General features: G+C 44.7%; 1 protein-coding gene across 2 annotated transcripts in view; it reads right to left on the reverse strand.

Annotated features, from left to right (window-relative positions):
- Positions 1 to 20,000, reverse strand: part of LOC144804996 (membrane-spanning 4-domains subfamily A member 4A-like) — a 138,988-nt gene that overhangs the window by 14,928 nt on the left and 104,060 nt on the right. For both annotated transcript variants that reach the window (XM_078671937.1, XM_078671936.1), the window contains exon 6: positions 2,982 to 3,110. In XM_078671937.1, the coding sequence (XP_078528063.1) occupies positions 2,982 to 3,110 (129 nt within the window). The remainder of the gene's footprint in view (positions 1 to 2,981; positions 3,111 to 20,000) is intronic.

The raw sequence follows: 20,000 nt of genomic DNA on the forward strand, positions 1-20,000 counted from the left end.
CATCAAGGATTTTAAAACCCAGGCGGCCGATTTGGAATGTAAACTACTGGATAGAAACTATCCGAAAGCAATTGTTAAGAAAGGACGAAAAAGAGCCCGCAACAACAACAGAGAGGCCTTACTGGAAGAAACATGTAACAAAGAGCCCGACCCAAGACCCATTTGTGTAACAACATACAACACAAACTCCAACCGCATCACCAAAATAGTGAATAAACATTGGAGAATGCTCAACTGTGGCAAACTTGACTTCCCTAAACCCATGTTTTCACATAGGAGAGGCAAAAATCTCAAGGATATGTTGGTACACACAAGACCTAGGAACATAGAGGCCAATGTTCCCTCTAGACTCACAACAGTAGGAGGCCACCACCCATGTGGCTCATGCGTGTCCTGTCAATCCACGCAAAAAAGCCGCACCATCACATTCTCGAATCAGACTACATGGGACCAACGCTCATTCACCAATTGCAATAGTCGCAACGTAGTTTACTTAATCACCTGCCCCTGTAAAAAAGAATATATAGGTATGACTAGTAGACCTGTGAAAATCCGCATGGGGGAACACCGCAGCAATGTACGCTGCAAAAAAACCACCACCAAAATGGCAACACACTTTGTGACTGAGGGACATAGCACCCATGATCTTAAATGGACTGTCATTGAGGCCTTCAAGAGTGACAAGGACCTTCTATCGAAGGAACAACGCTGGGTGTACCGGCTGGGTACACACCAGACCGGACTTAATGAGGACATACCCTGGTCACAACTGAACTCCTGATCATTCCTAGTACCTGTTCATGGAATTGCCATCAGCAATGATCAACCTCAGTAGTCAACACTGTTTATGCCTTTCCATAAACCGTACCTAACAGCACCATGACTCTGCCCATACAGTCTTACCAAACTTGAAATGACTACTGTTGCCACCATTTATATGGACCTTGCTGGCATCCTTTGGTAGTCTAACCATTTGTAACTCTAATCGTTTCTAACTAGGTCCCCCTACATAATGACCAGCAACAGCACCATTATATGTTCGGTGCACCCACTGTCTACTTTCATTACACTCGCGCAGCGCTTCTCGCGCATGCGCGTAGATTCCAGTCTCAAACGCGCATGCGCGAATTGAGCACACTATCCCGCGCATGCGCAGTTCAAGCCGCGTACCGGCTGAACTACGAAAATGATCATTTTAGCTCCCGCGCATGCGCGAATTGAGCACACTATCCCGCGCATGCGCAGGTCAAGCCGCATACCGGCTGAACTACGAAAATGATCGTTTTAGCTCCCGCGTCTCTTGGATTAATTTCTGGCGAACGGAATTTAAAGCAGCCAGTTACAGGGGTTATTACCATTCCAAAACCAGTCCTTCTGCCACCATTTGGGATACCTGTGACTAGCCAACAATGGCCACCGCATTAACCTTACTTTAGGACTCTCCCACAGGCACACCTGTTCGGAGTCGATAGCCATTAACCAATTAAGCAAACTTTTTTTCAATTAACTCCAGCATATATAACACCCGCCCTACCTCCCATCCTCACAATCACGGAAGCCACGGACTGAGGAGGAAGCACAACGAGGCAGGAGGTTTAGTAAGTACGGCATAGCCGCAAGGGGTAGACATAAGATCTGTGGCACACTTGGTTTCCAACCAGGTTTGTCTCTGTAGTTACCTGCCATCAAACCACAGGGATAGGAAACCATTTGTTTCCCTACTTCTTTTTTTTATCTCACCTACAGCTGGAACCCCATATACCCTCTTGTCCAGTGTTGGTTCATGGGGCATTGTTCCTCACCTACCCAAGTATGTATTTTAAGGATGAGTACATACCCTTTCTAACTAAACCTGTTGTACCATATTAATGACAAATGTATGTGTTTTACTGTATGTGTGTCTCACCTAGTGAAGCTTTTCACAGATCCTTAGCACCAGATTATGGTTGTATGTTTGTTCTCTTTCTTCACAGGTAATTTAGTAAATAGCGCTGTGGGATCCGCGCATTAATTACCCCGTGCTCTTGTCTTTCAGGCATACTACATGAGTATCTTAGCATTAGCAAGGGAAGTGTATAACTATAAAATATATATCTATACACATTGATATAATAGAATCACCACTAGACTCTTTTGTACATACACTTTTTATTGTGGAAATACATGAGTGAGTGACAGGGGGATCTAACCCCAGTCCTGACAAAGGGGCATGGCGCCCCGAAACATGTTGACCCGCACAGGAAAGTAAGCCCATTAACCCGCTTAACCTTTCCGACACCACATTTTTATTGATACCAGCCAGTGTTTATTAAATAGTTTTTTCAATCACTAGGCCAGGTATTTTTTAACATCACTTTATTACTTCACCCCTGACCCTACTGACACTCAGTCCAACTCACTCACATAGCACCCACATTCAAAAGGTGCTCCAGCGTAGTCGCTTGTCGCAGCACTGCCCCGTCCGGCAGCCGGGCGGGAAGACCCCAATGATGAAGCATGACACCAAGGGCCCTTTTGGTGTGTGAGGGGTATTTTAACACACTGTGTGTATTCCATTAACAACTGAATATACACAGATCCTCTTCGAGGTGGACCGTTTTGATTAATAGTACTTTCGCAAGAGGAGGACGTGCCCACCTCGGTGCCACCCAGCACCACCTCTTCTCTCCCTTCTTTTGATTTCCTTACCAATATATACAAGGCCATTAAAAGTCATGCAGGGTGACTTTACGTGGCCTTGTAAATATTGAGAATCCCATTGCGCTGCCGGTGCGTAACAAAAAGTAACACACCGGCGGTACAATGGGCTTGTAAATAAGCCCCTTTGTATCATCCTTCTTTAAGGTTTTCCACACCAACCAACGTATTGACAAGTATATGGGAACATCAGAATTGGTCCTAGGAGACCCAGATACGTTTCCAAAACCATAACAGCACAAAGGATGGAGCGTTTACTACAGAAGGCATTATCACTGTCTCACCTGTGCGGCATCCGTGGAGGAGGACTTGCAGCACACGGCCTTACTTGCAAAGACGATGTTCGAAATCGAGATGCAGAACGCCAAGACGGAGAGCGCCAGAAGGTAGCCTAGGATCCCCTTGTATACAATCTGCAGGGTATTAAAAAAGAAACATTGAGGTGCGGAGCACATAAGAACTGTCAGCCCGATCCAGTCTGATCAATCTATAGCTAATGTTGGCGCAAGGACCCACCTGCGTCTGCAGCCCACCACAGACATCCCTAAGGGGAAACAACCTTTACAACGCAACCATTACAACGCATGACACTACAACGCATACCATTACAACGCATGTCATTACAACGCAGTCATTACAACGCATACCATTACAACGCATACCATTACCATCCAACACCTACCCTACTGTTGCACCCCCTGGAGTTAGAATAGTAATTTTTACCCCTACACTATCCAACACTTACCCTACTGTTGCACCCCCTGGAGTTAGAGTAGTAATTTTTACCCCTACACTATCCAATACTTACCATACATGCAATGTAATTTTATGCGTTGTAATGGTATGCATGGTAAAGGTAGTATGTGTTGTAATGGAATGCGTTGTAAAGGTAGTTTTAAAAAATTCGTTGTAATGGCATGCGTTGTAATGGAATGCGTTGTAATGGATGTTGCATTGTAAAAAATGCGTTGTAAAGGTGTGCGTTGTAAAAGTATGCATTGTAACGTCATACAACCTCCCTAAGTTTGTCCTTCCCTGAATGAATCCAAGAAATCTACACATTACATTCTTGCTGCTGTCTCCACTGCTGTGGTCTCCTTTCAAAAGCTGTTTTTGAAAGCAGAGTCCAACTGAAGGTTTACAGACTGCATTGCCTCTCCCATGCCTATCATTGCCTCTCCCATGCCTATCATTGCCTCTCCCATGCCTATCATTGCCTCTCCCATGCCTATTTCGACTGTTCTCCCAGTTTACAGTATAGCTGATTAGAAAATTGATACCACTCTCAATGCCCTCTTGGGTTGAGCATGAACCATTTTCGTAGCCCAACTCTAATCCTTCTAGAGTTGGAATTGCTATTTTTAACTTGCTATACTTGCAGTCACTCCGGCTGTGCTTTTCACTTCTTCACTTCACCAGACACCGCGCTGCCGATTAGGTGCAACCGCAGAGGTCCAGTGAAGTTTAGCCGCCATCTTGGGGGAAGTTTAGGGTGGCGGTCCAGTCACCGGGCCCCTCCCGCCCTCACCTGCTAGATATGGCCGCCCTTACTCGGGCGCGCCAGCGGCACGCCAAAGGCAAGCCCGTCTGCGCCCGTCCACGACCATGACGCACCGGGCCGGTCCCCCTGCCCGTTTAAATATCATAGATAGAACGATATATAGCCATACGGAGATACTTGCCCTCAGGCCCACTCGGCGCCCCCACTCTCTGCTCCACTCATCTGATACCCAAAGTTTAGATCATCCATGTAAATGTTGTAGTTTCTCGTTGAACACTCACAACACACGGGATAGAGCCTCACACTTGCTTAGCCCTGCCGTCTACCTGGAGCCCAATGCGATAATAACCCTCAAAGCTGCACTCATAAACTGTAGATCTCTGGTAAAACATGCTTTTAAAATCTTGCATACTCTTTTGGCTAATGATTGGGACCTCCTTTTTCTGACAGAGACGTGGTTAAGTGAAGTGACAAACCCTGCCCTGAATCTGGCTATTCCGGAAGGCTATAGTATTATTTGTGCCAACCGACATAACGGCAAGCAAGGAGGGGGTGTGGCAGTTATTTATAAACCCATATGGACTGGGACCACTGCGCACTACGATCAAATCGACTGTATTGAAGGCCTTTCCTCCTGTATTAGACTCTCTGCTCAATCACATGCTCGGGCATTTTAATATATCGTCCCCCTCAGTCCAGTCTTTCCCATCTTCCAGCCCTGGGAGACTATATTATTCAAGCTTGCACACGATATTCCAATTTCACGGCTTTAGGGGATTTTAATTTACATGTGGATGACGCCACTTGCCCTCTCAGCCAGAATTTTATTTCCACTCTGACGGCCTGCAATCTTATTCAACATGTCAAGTTATCTACCCACCGAGCAGGCCACACATTAGATCTAATTTGTTCTAATCTTCCCGGTATTAGGGCTGAGAAGCCCTTGTCAGTGATTTGGTCGGATCACTATCTCATCCCTTTTTCTATTTGCATGACTCATTCAGATAGACCACCCTCTATCCCGAAGGAATTCGGTAGAAACTGGAGCAAAATTACCCTTGAATCCCTTCAAGAGCACTTAAAGGATTCTTGGCCATCTTTAGATCCCGACCTGGACTTATGCATTGCCAATTTGGACCAATGGATGGGCGAGGCAATTGATTCACTGGCCCCCCTTAGACCTATTAAAACCTTTAGGTCGATACCAGCAGCCCCCTGGTACACGGATGAACTACGACAGAAAAAAGCTTTGTGCAAGGTACTAGAACGTAGCTGGAGACAGAATTATTCCCTTGAATGCAAAACTGAGTACCGGGCAGCCCTTAAAGAATACCGTAAATTGATTATTAAATATAAAAGAAGCTACTTATCAGATAGGATTGATAAAGCCAGTAATGCCCCAAGAGAGATCTTTAATATTGTTAGGTCTTTTACCGATCCTCAGGCTCTGAAGCGACATCCACCCATCTCTCAATCTCTCTGCAATCAACTCTCGGAGTTTTTGGAGGAGCAGATTGCGCTGATTCATGCCTCTTTTCCTACTAAGGAGAGCTTTGTTCTCGAGGAGGAATTGACTGCTTTTAATACTTCGGCCCCCATTTTAGCTGAATTTGCCGAAATTTCTGTAGACACTTCTCTCGAGGAATTATTTAAATGTTAGTCTGGGTCTCCTAAAGACCCTTGGCCAGCAAAACAATACAAGGCGCTAGCCTCTTTTCTTAATCCCCATCTTAACACCATATGGAATTCTTCCCTGAGAGAGGGCAAGTTTCCGGAAGTGTGGAAACATGCGCTCCTTGTCCCTATTTTGAAGAAACCCAATGCGGACCCGGATACTCCGGGAAATTATAGGCCGATTTCCCTTCTTCCAGCCCAGGCCAAGATCTTGGAAAAGCTGGCTCATCGACAACTTGCCAGCTTTGTAGAGTCCCATGGGCTTCTGCATAACTCCCCGCATGGATTTCGCTCAGGCCACAGCACGGAGTCGGCCCTGATTGAAATGGCGGACTCAGTGCGGTGGACGCTGGATCATGGGTCGAGGGCGGTGTTAGTGCTGCTGGATCTTTCAGCAGCATTTGACACCGTCTCTCATACGATCCTGCTGAGACGGCTGAGATCCATCGGCATCAGAGCACGGTGCTGAAATGGATTGCGTCATTCTTATCGAACCGTACTCAACAGGTCCATACTCCACCTTACTTCTCTTCAGCCAGGCCACTTAAATGGGGAGTTCCTCAGGGCTCCCCGTTGAGTCCGCTCCTCTTTAATGTGTATTTTACCCCCCTGGCTGAAATGATTGCACAGTCATGCATTAAAACTACATCATATGCCAACGACATTCAGCTCCTTTTCTCTTTCGATGAGTCTACTTCTATTACATTTGATCCCTTGAAGTCATGCCTTAGGAACATTGCAAAATGGATGGATGCAAACTCTCTTAAACTTAATGCAGGAAAGACGGAAGTTCTGTTCTTTAACCAACCATCTCCTTTAGACTCTAACCTATGGTGGCCGGAAGATTTAAGCCAGGCTCCTGACCCAAAGGAATCGGTTAGAAATCTGGGGGTTCGTTGGGACAATCGTCTATCCTTTGGTTCCCAGGTTCAAACAGTCGCAGCTGCCTGCTTCTCCAAAATTAAAATTATAAAAAAGATTGTAAATTACCTGCCCTGTGATAACCGTAAAACCATAGTCCATGCCCTTATTACCTCGCATCTTGACTATGCCAACGGTCTTTATCTGGGTCTGACAGCAGGTCTGTGTCATAGACTTCAGACAGTGCAAAACGCTGCCGCACATTTGGTGGAGGGCATTCCACCTAGGCAACACATATCCCCTTACCTCAACGCTCTGCCCCTCCATTACCAAACTTTTTAACCAATCACTCACTACTGCGTCTTTTCCTGAAGCTTGGAAACACGCATCCGTGACTCCCCTTCTGAAAAAAGCCGGATCCGACATCACCAATCCAGAGAACTATAGGCCTATTTCCCAGCTCCCTTACCTCTCCAAGGCTTTGGAAAAACTGGTTAATACACAACTGTCCCGATATCTGGAAGACAATTCACTCCTGGACCCCACCCAGACCGGCTTTAGAGCCAACAATAGCACCGAGGCAACGCTGCTGGCAGTGTGGGACGGTGTGAGATGCATCACAGATCAAGGGGGATCTGTGGCTCTGATACTGCTCGACCTGTCAGCGGCGTTTGACACGGTGTCACACGACTGCCTTTTAAACATCCTCCTAAGCAAAGGAGTGCAAGCTACAGCCTTAGGCTGGATTAATTCATTTCTCAGCAATCGCAGCCAAGCAGTTCACATGGGCAAATTCCATTCAAAACCCTACCCCATCAGCTGTGGAGTCCCACAAGGGGCCTCACTGAGCCCCACTCTTTTCAATGTCTACGTTTCATCTCTGGCAGACATTGGAAGAAAGTGGGGCATCGGCATATGTTCCTATGCCGACGACACACAGCTGATGGTGAAAATGGATGAGGGATCAGAGACAGCAAAAGAAAAGCTACACGGCTGTCTCTCCGAAATGGCAGACTGGATGCGCAACCATTGCTTAAAACTAAATGCCGGCAAATCAGAGATACTTCTGTTTGGAGGAGCTAAACTCACATGGAACGCTACATGGTGGCCACCCTCACTGGGATCATCTCCCATTCCGAAACAGCATGCCAGAAATCTCGGCATTATCATGGACGATGCCTTGTCCATGAAGGACCACATCCGTTCACTTTGGGGTAAAGGATTCGCAATACTTAAACTCCTGGCAAAAATGTTTTCCTGGATACCCATGGACTGTCGACGTACTGTCACTCAAGCCCTCCTAGTCAGCCGCCTGGATTATGGCAATGCCCTGTTCGAAGGGATGAACGAACAACTGTTCTCCCGCCTACAGGTCCTCCAGAACCAGGCAGCCAAATTGGTATGTAACAAAGGTAGGCGAGACTCGGCATCCGCATGCCTCAAAAGACTTCATTGGCTACCAATGCGTCAGAGGGCCACCTTCAAACTACTCTGTCATGCACACAGAGCCCTTCATAAAACGGGCCCCACCATTCTCCAAGGGAAAATTGAGTTCTACATCCCCCAACAGGAACCTAAGATCGAATCACCTGGCGCTGGCTAAATCTAAGCGTGTTTATAAAGCAAGGACTGGCGGACGCGCCTTCTCATACCTGGCTGCCAAAAGATGGAATGAGTTACCTGTAGACCTCAGACACACTATAAATTACCTTCAATTCCGCCAAAAATTAAAAACTCACCTCTTTCCTAAAAACTAACTCCTCAATTCGGTCCTCAGTAGTTTCCTTTTTTTGATTTACAGCGCCGTGATATCCCACGGGATGAGTGTCGCGCTTTACAAAATCCAGAAATAAATAAATAAATAAATAAACTACACTGGCTCCCGATCCCGAAAAGAATAGAGTTCAAAGCCTTGACGCTGGCCTACCGTACCACTAAGGGCAAAGGACCTGCTCATCTTATGTCCAGTCTATGCCCCTATTGCAATTCTAGAACTCTCCGGTCCAATTCACAACTGTTGTTAGTCACTCCCAGATTTAGAAGATCTCGATCTGGAGGTAAAACTTTTGAGGTGTGTGCCACACAGTGTTGGAATAATCTTCCACTCTCACTTCGTTTAAGTAGGTCTGAGCTCGAATTCCGTAAATCCCTCAAGACTTTTCTTTTTGGCTCTTAATTTTCACCTAGGACTTTTCGCTCTCTGATCTATTAGCGCCGGGACACCCCGTTGGGGTAGCTGCGCGCTATACAAAATACACAAAATAAATAAATAAAATAAAATAGAGCGCACAATCAACTTATATTTTCAGTAAAGTTATGACTTCAGTGATTGTCAAGTTTCAGTGGTACTATGTATCTGAATCAATTTCATTAGGGAGATTTCTCAGTGTATGATTATACTCGGATTCACGTTATGGCACAAATGACTTTTCTCTGCTCTCTCTATCTGGAAAATATTTTTACATAAACCATTCATGCCGCAACACTAGTATCTAATTCAGTATGTTGCTGTTTTTTGCACCCAGTGTCTTATTTCTGAGAGGCTTGCATCGCCGAAGTGTCCTTTGTATGGCCTCAAAGTTATGAAGTTCGACAGAGCAGTGCAAGTCACTGCCTTGCCTTACTCTGCATCAAGGAGGCATTCCAAGCACTTTGCGGTGGGTCTTCCGACGCAACACCCATGGATTTTGATGCTGCCCCAGATTTACGTAATCACATAAACTTTGGCAGCGCCAAAACCTTACACCTCGCCAGATCAGCTGTAACGAGAAGAAATATTTGAATTTGTCCTTGTTTTTCATCTTTCCATGTGAGCTACATTCTGGAAAACGCCTCTCAGGATTGTTTTTGTGCAGGAAGGTGTGCCTTCCTGCACAAAAACTATGTTCAGAGGTGCCCCTTCATGTACAAAAACAATCCTGCCTGTAACGGATGCACCCTGTAACAGACGCACCCTTGCACCATGTGCAAGGGTGCCTACTTTGGTGCTAGGCAAGAATTGAGCACCAGTGCTGGGTGAAAGAACAGGAATGCACCGTATTTCATAAATGTGGTGCATTCCTGCCCTTCACATTGGTGTAGGGCAGTGCAGCAAGAAGACTTGCAGCACTGCCCTACGACAATTCCTCATAAATGAGGCCCTGAATTCGCAGACTTCCTCAAGCCTATTTTTGCCCTGAAATGAAGAATAGAAATTAAGTGCTAAATACCAGGGGTAAATCTATCGCCCTCTCTCTACATAGTCTATCTCATGCTCTGCTGTATACCAAGGGGAATTCTATCTACCTCTCTCTACATTGTCTATGTCATGCTCTGCTAAATACCAAGGGGAATTCTATCTACCTCTCTCTACACAGTCTATCTCATGCTCTGCTATATACCAAGGGGAATTCTATCTACCTCTCTCTACATAGTCTATCTCATGCTCTGCTATATACCAAGGGGAATTCTATCTACCTCTCTCTACATTGTCTATGTCATGCTCTGCTATATACCAAGGGGAATTCTATCTACCTCTCTCTACATTGTCTATGTCATGCTCTGCTATATACCAAGGGGAATTCTATCTACCTCTCTATTCATTGTCTATGTCATGCTCTGCTATATACCAAGGGGAATTCTATCTACCTCTCTCTACATAGTCTATCTCATGCTCTGCTATATATCAAGGGGAATTCTATCTACCTCTCTCTACATAGTCTATCTCATGCTCTGCTATATACCAAGGGGAATTCTATCTACCTCTCTCTACATTGTCTATGTCATGCTCTGCTATACACCAAGGGGAATTCTATCTACCTCTCTATTCATTGTCTATGTCATGCTCTGCTAAATACCAAGGGGAATTCTATCTACCTCTCTCTACATAGTCTATCTCATGCTCTGCTATATACCAAGGGGAATTCTATCTACCTCTCTCTACATTGTCTATGTCATGCTCTGCTATATACCAAGGGGAATTCTATCTACCTCTCTATTCATTGTCTATGTCATGCTCTGCTATATACCAAGGGGAATTCTATCTACCTCTCTCTACATAGTCTATCTCATGCTCTGCTATATATCAAGGGGAATTCTATCTACCTCTCTCTACATAGTCTATCTCATGCTCTGCTATATACCAAGGGGAAATCTATCTACCTCTCTCTACATTGTCTATGTCATGCTCTGCTATATACCAAGGGGAATTCTATCTACCTCTCTATTCATTGTCTATGTCATGCTCTGCTAAATACCAAGGGGAATTCTATCTACCTCTCTCTACATAGTCTATCTCATGCTCTGCTATATACCAAGGGGAATTCTATCTACCTCTCTCTACATTGTCTATGTCATGCTCTGCTAAATACCAAGGGGAATTCTATCTACCTCTCTCTACACAGTCTATCTCATGCTCTGCTATATACCAAGGGGAATTCTATCTACCTCTCTCTACACAGTCTATCTCATGCTCTGCTATATACCAAGGGGAATTCTATCTACCTCTCTCTACATAGTCTATCTCATGCTCTGCTATATACCAAGGGGAATTCTATCTACCTCTCTCTACATTGTCTATGTCATGCTCTGCTATATACCAAGGGGAATTCTATCTACCTCTCTATTCATTGTCTAAGTCATGCTCTGCTAAATACCAAGGGGAATTCTATCTACCTCTCTCTACATAGTCTATCTCATGCTCTGCTATATACCAAGGGGAATTCTATCTACCTCTCTCTACATTGTCTATGTCATGCTCTGCTATATACCAAGGGGAATTCTATCTACCTCTCTCTACATTGTCTATGTCATGCTCTGCTATATACCAAGGGGAATTCTATCTACCTCTCTCTACATAGTCTATCTCATGCTCTGCTATATACCAAGGGGAATTCTATCTACCTCTCTCTACATAGTCTATCTCATGCTCTGCTATATACCAAGGGGAATTCTATCTACCTCTCTATTCATTGTCTATGTCATGCTCTGCTAAATACCAAGGGGAATTCTATCTACCTCTCTCTACATAGTCTATCTCATGCTCTGCTATATACCAAGGGGAATTCTATCTACCTCTCTCTACATTGTCTATGTCATGCTCTGCTAAATACCAAGGGGAATTCTATCTACCTCTCTCTACGTAACCTATCCCAGGCTCTGTCTCTATATACCTACCTTGCCTTTCCTTCTTTACATCTCTCTCTTCTTCTGTCTACCTCCGTCTAAGTTATTCTCACCTTCCTCTGTCTACTGTGCCTCACTCTTCTCCTCCTCTCCTTGTTTACCTCATCTTTTACTACTCCTTATCTCTTTTTCTCTATCTTACAGTATCTCAACTCCTTATACCTCCCAAGCCACTAAATTCATACACTGATCTCCACCTCATTTATCTAATTAGCCAACTCTTTGACTACCTCTTTGTTACCTCCTGCCTCTCTCTTTGCTTGACTCTTTCTGTCTCACATCTCTCTCCTCACTTCACCACACCTATTCTACATCACCCTTCTCTGTTTAGCTCTCTAGAACTCGCAAAATCTCTAAGCATCTATCACCACCCATCACTTCTCTCTTTACCTCACCTCATCTATCTCACCTCTCTTTGAATACACCTCTCTCTGCCCTACCTCTCTCCACCTGTCTCTCCACTAATCTTTGCAGCGAAATCTACTTCTTTACTCCCTTATCTCTAAATGATCTACTTCTTTACCTGCTTATTTCTAATTTATCAGTTTATCTCTATTATTTCAGTACACTATGTCACCCCTTTCTCTACTCCTTACTGCTTTTTTTCCATCTCACTTCTCCCGTAACTCTCCTGCATCTACTTCACCTCTTTCAACCTCATCTCTCTTTACTGAACCTCTATCTCCATCGCTCTATACTTCAAAGCTACCTCTCTTCCCCTCGTCGCTACCTCTCACAGCCCTCTTTCTACCCCACCTCTCTTTCTTGCTGTCTCCTACCACCTTCTAGATAAGTGTACACATTGAAATAGTAAAGGAGGTAAAAGTTCGTGGAGGAGAATTAAGGAGAAAAATATCTCATTACGCCTCATGGAATGGAGAAAAACTGAGGAGTAATTCTTTGATTATTCTAGGCCCGGGCAAAATAATAATTATGCCTGAGTAATTGGAAACAATTTGGTAATTTTGTGTTACTCTTGTGATGTTGAATGCATCACAGTGCAGCAAACGTGCAACATTTTGGAGAAATAAACATATTTCTCCAAACTTTGCACCTGTCTCAAGCAGAATGTTTTTCACACAAAGCCGGTCTGACAATTTGAATGGTTTCAGTAAAAAACCTGGGGGCACATTTGCAACAACTTGCAATAATTATCGCACAATGCGCTTAGTGCGATTTTTTTTATCGCCACCTATCGCTGGATTTTATTGCGGAGATAACATAGTATTACGAACGTTTATCTCCACTGCGATAACAAATCCAGCGATGACGGCGAATCCCATCTTTAACTTGAGATTTCCAGCAATAAAAATCCTATTGCTTAGGAAAATCTCGCTAATAGGCAGGTGGGGACTTAGCCGTAGACTCCACCTCCCATTGACTATTATGGCTAAGTCAGGTTTTTACCAGGTTTAAAATCCTGGCACCAATCGCGGTTAGCATGCGTTTTTTAATCGCGTCGCGGGTATTGCTAATAGGCGATAGCTGTGTTAGGGACTGCTTTCAATCGCTACCAGTTTGGGTACGCCCACTTTGCATGTCATTAGCGATAAACATTGCTGACATTCAAAGCGGGCCCCAAACCGGTCGCTATCACCTGGAAGCTGCCGCTAATTGCTGTTAGCGACAGCTTGGTAATTGGGCGATAAAAAAATCACAACTTTAGTGACAAAAAGTGCCGCTAAAGTGGCGATACTGCCTTTGCTAATATGCCCCATGGCTGGTTCCACTGGAATGCTCGGGTACCACTTATGTAATGCCCCATTGATGCAAATTGGAACAAAACTGTACAAATCAGTAAAAAAGGGAAGTGCTGTGCGTGCTGTGCTGAAATCTAAATACCATTTGTAGCTGCTTTCAGTCACTTCAGTGACTTTGCCAGTAGCACATATACGTATGAATGTATCGGCATCTTTAGGCCAAAGATCCTTTTTTCAAATTCATAGACAGCATATCAAATAATTCTGGTTGGATTTTAATGCTATTAAAAGTAACGTTTCTGACAGTGATGTAAATGTGCACTGTTACAAGCTGTAGTGGATTTCTTACTATTATTGACAAGGGCTTTAATTGGTGATTAGAACATTGGAATGTTGAGAGCTAAGACACTGAAGTGGCTCAGGGCTAATGTTTATAAGCCTTCGTCTCTTTTTGATTAAAAGCATTCTACCCTCAGTGGGTGGAATGTTCCAATAGCCTTACAGCCCTTCTGCCTCGGGATATACCAGTAGTTAAAGGCCCTCTCCCTCATTATAGGCTTTCGCCTGCAGGACCGGCCAATCACTCAAGTTCTGGGCCTTTAATAACTGTATCATTATGGCCCTAGAAGTGGGGTATAAGACTCGCAATAGATTACGAGGTTAACTTTATTGCTTGATTAATAAAAATCATTACAATAGTGAACATGTGAGCACTTTAAAACATATGTCATGAATAATTAAAATATTTACATTTATACAATCGCAATGGGAATAAGAAATAAAATTCATCAGAAAAACGATTTAAAATCCTAATAACTTGTTAATAAAAGTGGTTATAAACCTTAGTTATCCGTTTTAGTTTTTCCATCTGATCGGATCAAATGCAGACATTTGCTTATAAGAAGCAACATTTAATGACTTTGGTAATATAGTTCGGGGTTTGTGGTGGGGATCCTGGGGTTACAGTCCATTTATGTAATGAGCCCCCTGCATACAGTGCTTCAAAGGATTCCCAGGAAAAACAGGTCAGTCCATATGCCGGAGCCATTATCAGCTGTTCTTGCGTAACACAAGACTCTATTGTTGAAGAGAGTGACATGTATGTAATGGAACTCTACAAAGACATTTACAAACAGCACCCCTGAAGAATCTATGACGTAGTGTATATTTTTTCTAATGTATTTAAATTATATTCAAACATTTATATTCAGGGGTGTGGCCTCTAAAACAGGTGTAATACCATTAGAAGGTAGGTATCAAAACACCCCCGGGCATTCGTGCACTTAACAAATCTGTTAACATAACATAACATAACGTATCTAAAACATTGTGGTCCCGATTCACAGAACTAACTTAAGACAAAATCCTAAACTTACTACTTTTGGTATTCACAGAAGTTAGGATTCTGTCTTAAGTTTGTTTTAAGACAAACTTAAGACAGACTTAAGTTAGGATTTTGTCTGAAGTCTGTCTTAAGTCTGTCTTAAGACAAACTTAAAACAAAATCCTAACTTCTGTGAATACCAAAGGTAGTAAGTTTAGAATGTTGTCTTAAGTTAGTTCTGTGAATCGGGCCCTTAGTAACTGTGAAGTTCAGGAGGCGGTTATTTAAAAAGCCACTAGGTGTCGCTGTGACCATGGAAAGAGAAGTAAAGGAAAATAGGAACTACCACTGCATGCAGTCTGATGAAAAAGTAAAACAAAAAAATAAAGGGGGTGTGATTTGATTTCAGTAGAGGCCATCCTTCCAAAACAATTCGCACATGACAAAAGCAGGACAGGCTCAGGTATTCGTAGCGCTCCTTGACTACAGTGGAATGACCAAATTTGGGTAAATGAGGAGGCAGGGAAAACACGTGAAACCGGAGAACTATTTGGAACTGCGGTGCGCATCGTGAGTAAAGCACAACTATAGCTAAACAAGCACTGTCAATGCCAATCAGTCTGGAACTGGCCGCCAGCAGTTTGGCCCCGCCAATATTTGTCATTCATGGTTTTTGCAAAACTTTGTTGTGTTTTTGTTATACAGGAATCACCAGGAGATTAAGGTGATCCCCATACGGCACTGTTGTGTTGTTGTTGATAAGGAACCAGGCAGGAAACCAGGTAGGGTTTAATTCATCATTATTTATTATTCTTGTTTACCTGCCCACATGCATGTCTGCCCTCGTGCCTTTCTCTTCCCAGACTCCCTGTCCACTCCCTGACCGAAGTGGTGTCCAGTTGCTTTCCTGCCCTTCTGTCCAATGCAGGGTCCTAGTGCCCTTCACCCAGTCCACTAGATCTCCCCCTTTTGTCACAAAGAAATGAGGAGAGAGAAGAGATAGATAGAAAGACTGTAGAGAAAGTGAGAAAGAAAGAAAAGATAGCTCACAGTGAGGAAACGACACGTATGCATTCCTCACTGCATTTCTTCAATAAGACTCTTTGGCCTTCTGCGCACTCTTCCTGTAATTCTTCTGCTTGCCCTCCGTCATTGTCCGTTCATTTCCCGTTGTGATCCATCGCTTCATTTCCTCCCGTCGCAGTATCTTGGCCACTTTCATTCAAGGTCTTCAGTCCTTTGAAATGAGAACTGTTCCGTGTTATTTGGTCATGTTCTGACGCAGCTGTAATCTTCGGGCCCTTCACCTTTATGATCGTGAGAGGTTCCTTTGAGAACAGGCTGTCAGACTTTCTTTGCTGTCGCTGACGCACTACCATTGCATCTCCTTCTTTGAGGTGTGACGGGGTGGCTTGATGCCTTGCAGCCGCATATGCTTTCATCTTTTCTTGGGCTTCCTTGTCTTTGGCTGCAATGTTGCTGTGCTCTGGTGACCCCTTTGCTTCTATCTGTGGTAGCCTTTTCCTGCTGGTCCTCCCCAGTACCAACTCAGCGGGACATCTTCCCCGGGAGCTGTGTGGTGTGTTTCTGTAGTCTCGTAGAACCTGACGTTCGATGGAGATCTGTGCCAGCTTTGCTCGTTGAACAGCTTTCTTGATGTTTCCCATGAACCGCTCCACCATGCTGTTCGCTTGTGGCCACAACGGTCTTACCTTCCGGTGATGAATGCCCAGGTAGGACATAAACTTTCGGAACTCTTCTCCTGAAAATGGAGGACCATTGTCTGTCTTTAGTATTTCTGGGGAGCCCCAGGCCGCAAATATGTCATCCATGATTGGTAGCGTCACTGTTGCTGACGTTGATGACACGTGACGCACTATGGGAAATCTTGAGTACTCATCAATGATCATGGGCAAGTAGTTGCCCATGTCTAGTGGCCCAAAGAAGTCAGCCGCCAATGTTGCCCACACTGCCCTTGGGAGTTCTGACATTTGTAACGGTTCTGGATTAGCCGGCTGTCCTGTTACTTGACAGAGGTGACACGTCGCAATGGTGTCTTCCATCATTTTATCCAGGCCAGGGAACCCTACTTTTTCTCTTAACATCTTTTTCGTTGCCACCATTCCGCGGTGTGACTCGTGTGCCACGTTGACAGTCTGTATCCTTAGTGAACTTGGTATCACTATCCTTGTTCCTCGCATTATTATTCCTGTTTCTGTCTCCGACAGTTGTTCATGTCTTTTCTTTAGTGCCAGCATTTCCTCCTTGTTTACTTTTTCCCCCCAGGTGCAGTTGTTGTTGATGTGTCTCCATCTCTGCATACTTGTTGTTTCTTTGGCCAGCCGCAGGGTGGCATCTTTTGCTGTTTCTTGCTCTAGTTCCGCTAGTGTTATTGGCGCCAGTATGAAATTGAGATATTCCTCATCCATTGATGCAGTCTCTGATGACATGTAGTCAGCCGGGTTATGTTCTTTTCCTGCCTTGTGCACCATCAATGCGCGGCGGCATCTTCGCTGATGGATTGCCATAGATTGTCACCAGAGCCTGATGATCTGTGATGATGGTGAAGAACTTCTCGTAGATGAACATGTGATAGTGTTCACACGCCCATACCACTGCTAGGCTTTCGTTTTCTGGTTGAGAGTATGCCTTTTCAATGTCAGACAAGCTTTTGCTTGCATATGCAACAATCCTTCTAGGTGAATCTCTACCCGGCAGGTGCTGCACTAGTATTGCTCCTGGTCCCACTGGGCTGGCATCTACCATCAGCTCCGTGCATAGCAACGGGTCAAAATAGGCAAGGTGATCTACAGTCATTACAGCCTCTTTGATGGCTTCAAATGCTCAGCTGTACTCCTGTGACCACAAGAATTTCTGACCTTGCTTTGTTAACTCTCGGAGCGGTGTGCTTACTGTGGCGAAATCCTTGATGCAAATCAGTCTTGAAAAGCAATGGAGTGGTCCACTACCAGGGTGTAGTAGCATTTAATAATGAAGCATGATCAGTTCCTTCGTAGGTACCATCTTTATTTAAATATATCCAAATGCAAAGAAAACAGACATCAGCCAACGCGTCTCGTTCTAAGAGCAAACTTCGTCAGGGCAATAAATATATGGCGAAAGACGTCACTAATTGTGACCTAAGGTCCAATAACCTTCAAGCTGTAGTAGTCATAGAAGTGTGGCGTCAGCCTCCATGATAAGGGCCAACGGTCAGAAACCTACAATGGCGGTCTTAGCGTGTCTCGGCACTTCTTGCCTAGAAGTTAGCTCCTAGAATGAAACGCGTTGGCTGATGTCTGTTTTGTTTGCATTTGGACATATGTCTGTAAGATGGCCGCCGGATCTCTCGAGACCGAGATTTCCTGTGCCTGACCTTCCAAAATGGCCGCCGGGACTTTCTACGTGCTGATTGGCTGTTCCCGCCTGGCCCCAAGATGGCTGCCACGTTCATGCGAGATTTACCTTTAAATCTACGCGAAGCGGGCTCTTCAGAATTCAGCAGCGGCAGGGACACGGTTGGGTGCACCGGGATGCCCTCACTTTCCCATCAGTTCACTGCTTGCCTTCGGGGAGGTAGGGGGAGCCTCTTACCGCGTCTCTTCTGTGGCTGGGTGGGCTCCCGTGCCGATTCTTCTATCTTCCGTGCTCAGACCAGGGTGGGCTACTGGCTCCGGTACTTCCTGCAACTGGGTGGGCTCCAGACGTCGCAGCTTTTCGCCTTTTGGACTTTCCTGCAGCGGGCAGACCAGGGTGGGCTCCTGGTTCCGTTCCTTGGTTGCGAGGGACTGCAGTGCACGCATTTGGTGGTGCTTCGATATCCCACCTTGCTCATCACCAGTTGCCAAGTTGTTGTTGATAAGGAACCACGCAGGAAACCAGGCAGGGTTTACTTGATCGTTATTTATTATGTTTGTTTCCCTGCACACATGCACGTCTGCCCTCGTGCCTTTTTCTTCCCAGATTCCCTGTCCACTCCCTGACCGGAAGTGGTGTCCAGTTGACTTCCTGCCCTTCTGTTCAGTGCAGGGTCCTAGTGCCCTTCACCCAGTCCACTACAGGCGCCATCATTTTTGCGAAGACTCTCGGAGTTGACTTCAGCCGAAAAGGAAGGAATTTGTGATGAGTGAGTGCAGTCGGAAAGTGGAGGTAAACCTCTTTGAGATCCAGGGTTATGAGGAAATGACCCACCGGAATCAGAAGAATGATTCTCTGGAGTGCCTCCATCTTGAGCTTCATACATTGAATTGTTTACAATTATTGAAGCACACGTATCTTATAATACAGTAAGTACAGTAGTGTAAGGAAATAAAGATGTAGTAGATTGGGTTTTTTGTTTCTTCTTTTTTGTAACGGGGGCTTCCACTCCTTTACGCCAACGTGTTTCATCGTTATTGGCTATGACCAAACGGCTTCCTCAGGGCTGGAAGTAATACAAATATCGAGGTCTTAGGAAGCTAAAACCAATACTCAGTATCAGTTCAGTCATGGCCAGCAACATCTGAGTATGCTCCCAATGGCTGGCTGGTCTTTTTGATAGAAAATGGTTTAGTTGAGAATAAAATGTAAGATGGATAGTGCTGGTTATGACGGGATGACGTTCTATTTCAGGAGCGTGGATTGACATTGAATTATAAACATTGAATACTGGACGCAATTGTATGAAACTGATTCGAATTTGGATATTACCTCCGTAAGGTAAGAGTGACTTATTATGAATATTGCAATTGAGGATTAATGTCAGATGTATTGAAAGACCTGTGCCTCAAGCGTTTCAAACTCTAGGTGGTGATGAATTTTTTTACTTTCAACCCCTACAGATATTTGGTTGGAAGAAGTCGTAAGGTACATGTTTCCGGTATATTTAATATCCGGAGAGCATGCAATTCTCTTGGGTTTGCGAAGATTTAAAAAGCACAAGGGTCTGAGCATTAATAATAAATAATAACAGGCAGATTTATTAAGCACCTGGTTACACTAGGCTAGTGTGTCCCCGCACTGCGGTGCAAGGCCTAAAGTAACCTTGCTGACAAGGAGGAAACCTGCCCTGCTCAAGTAAGACCCCCACACCTCTAGTCTG

This window comes from Lissotriton helveticus, chromosome 1_2 (genome assembly GCF_964261635.1).
Source record: "Lissotriton helveticus chromosome 1_2, aLisHel1.1, whole genome shotgun sequence".
Taxonomy (NCBI): domain Eukaryota; kingdom Metazoa; phylum Chordata; class Amphibia; order Caudata; family Salamandridae; genus Lissotriton; species Lissotriton helveticus.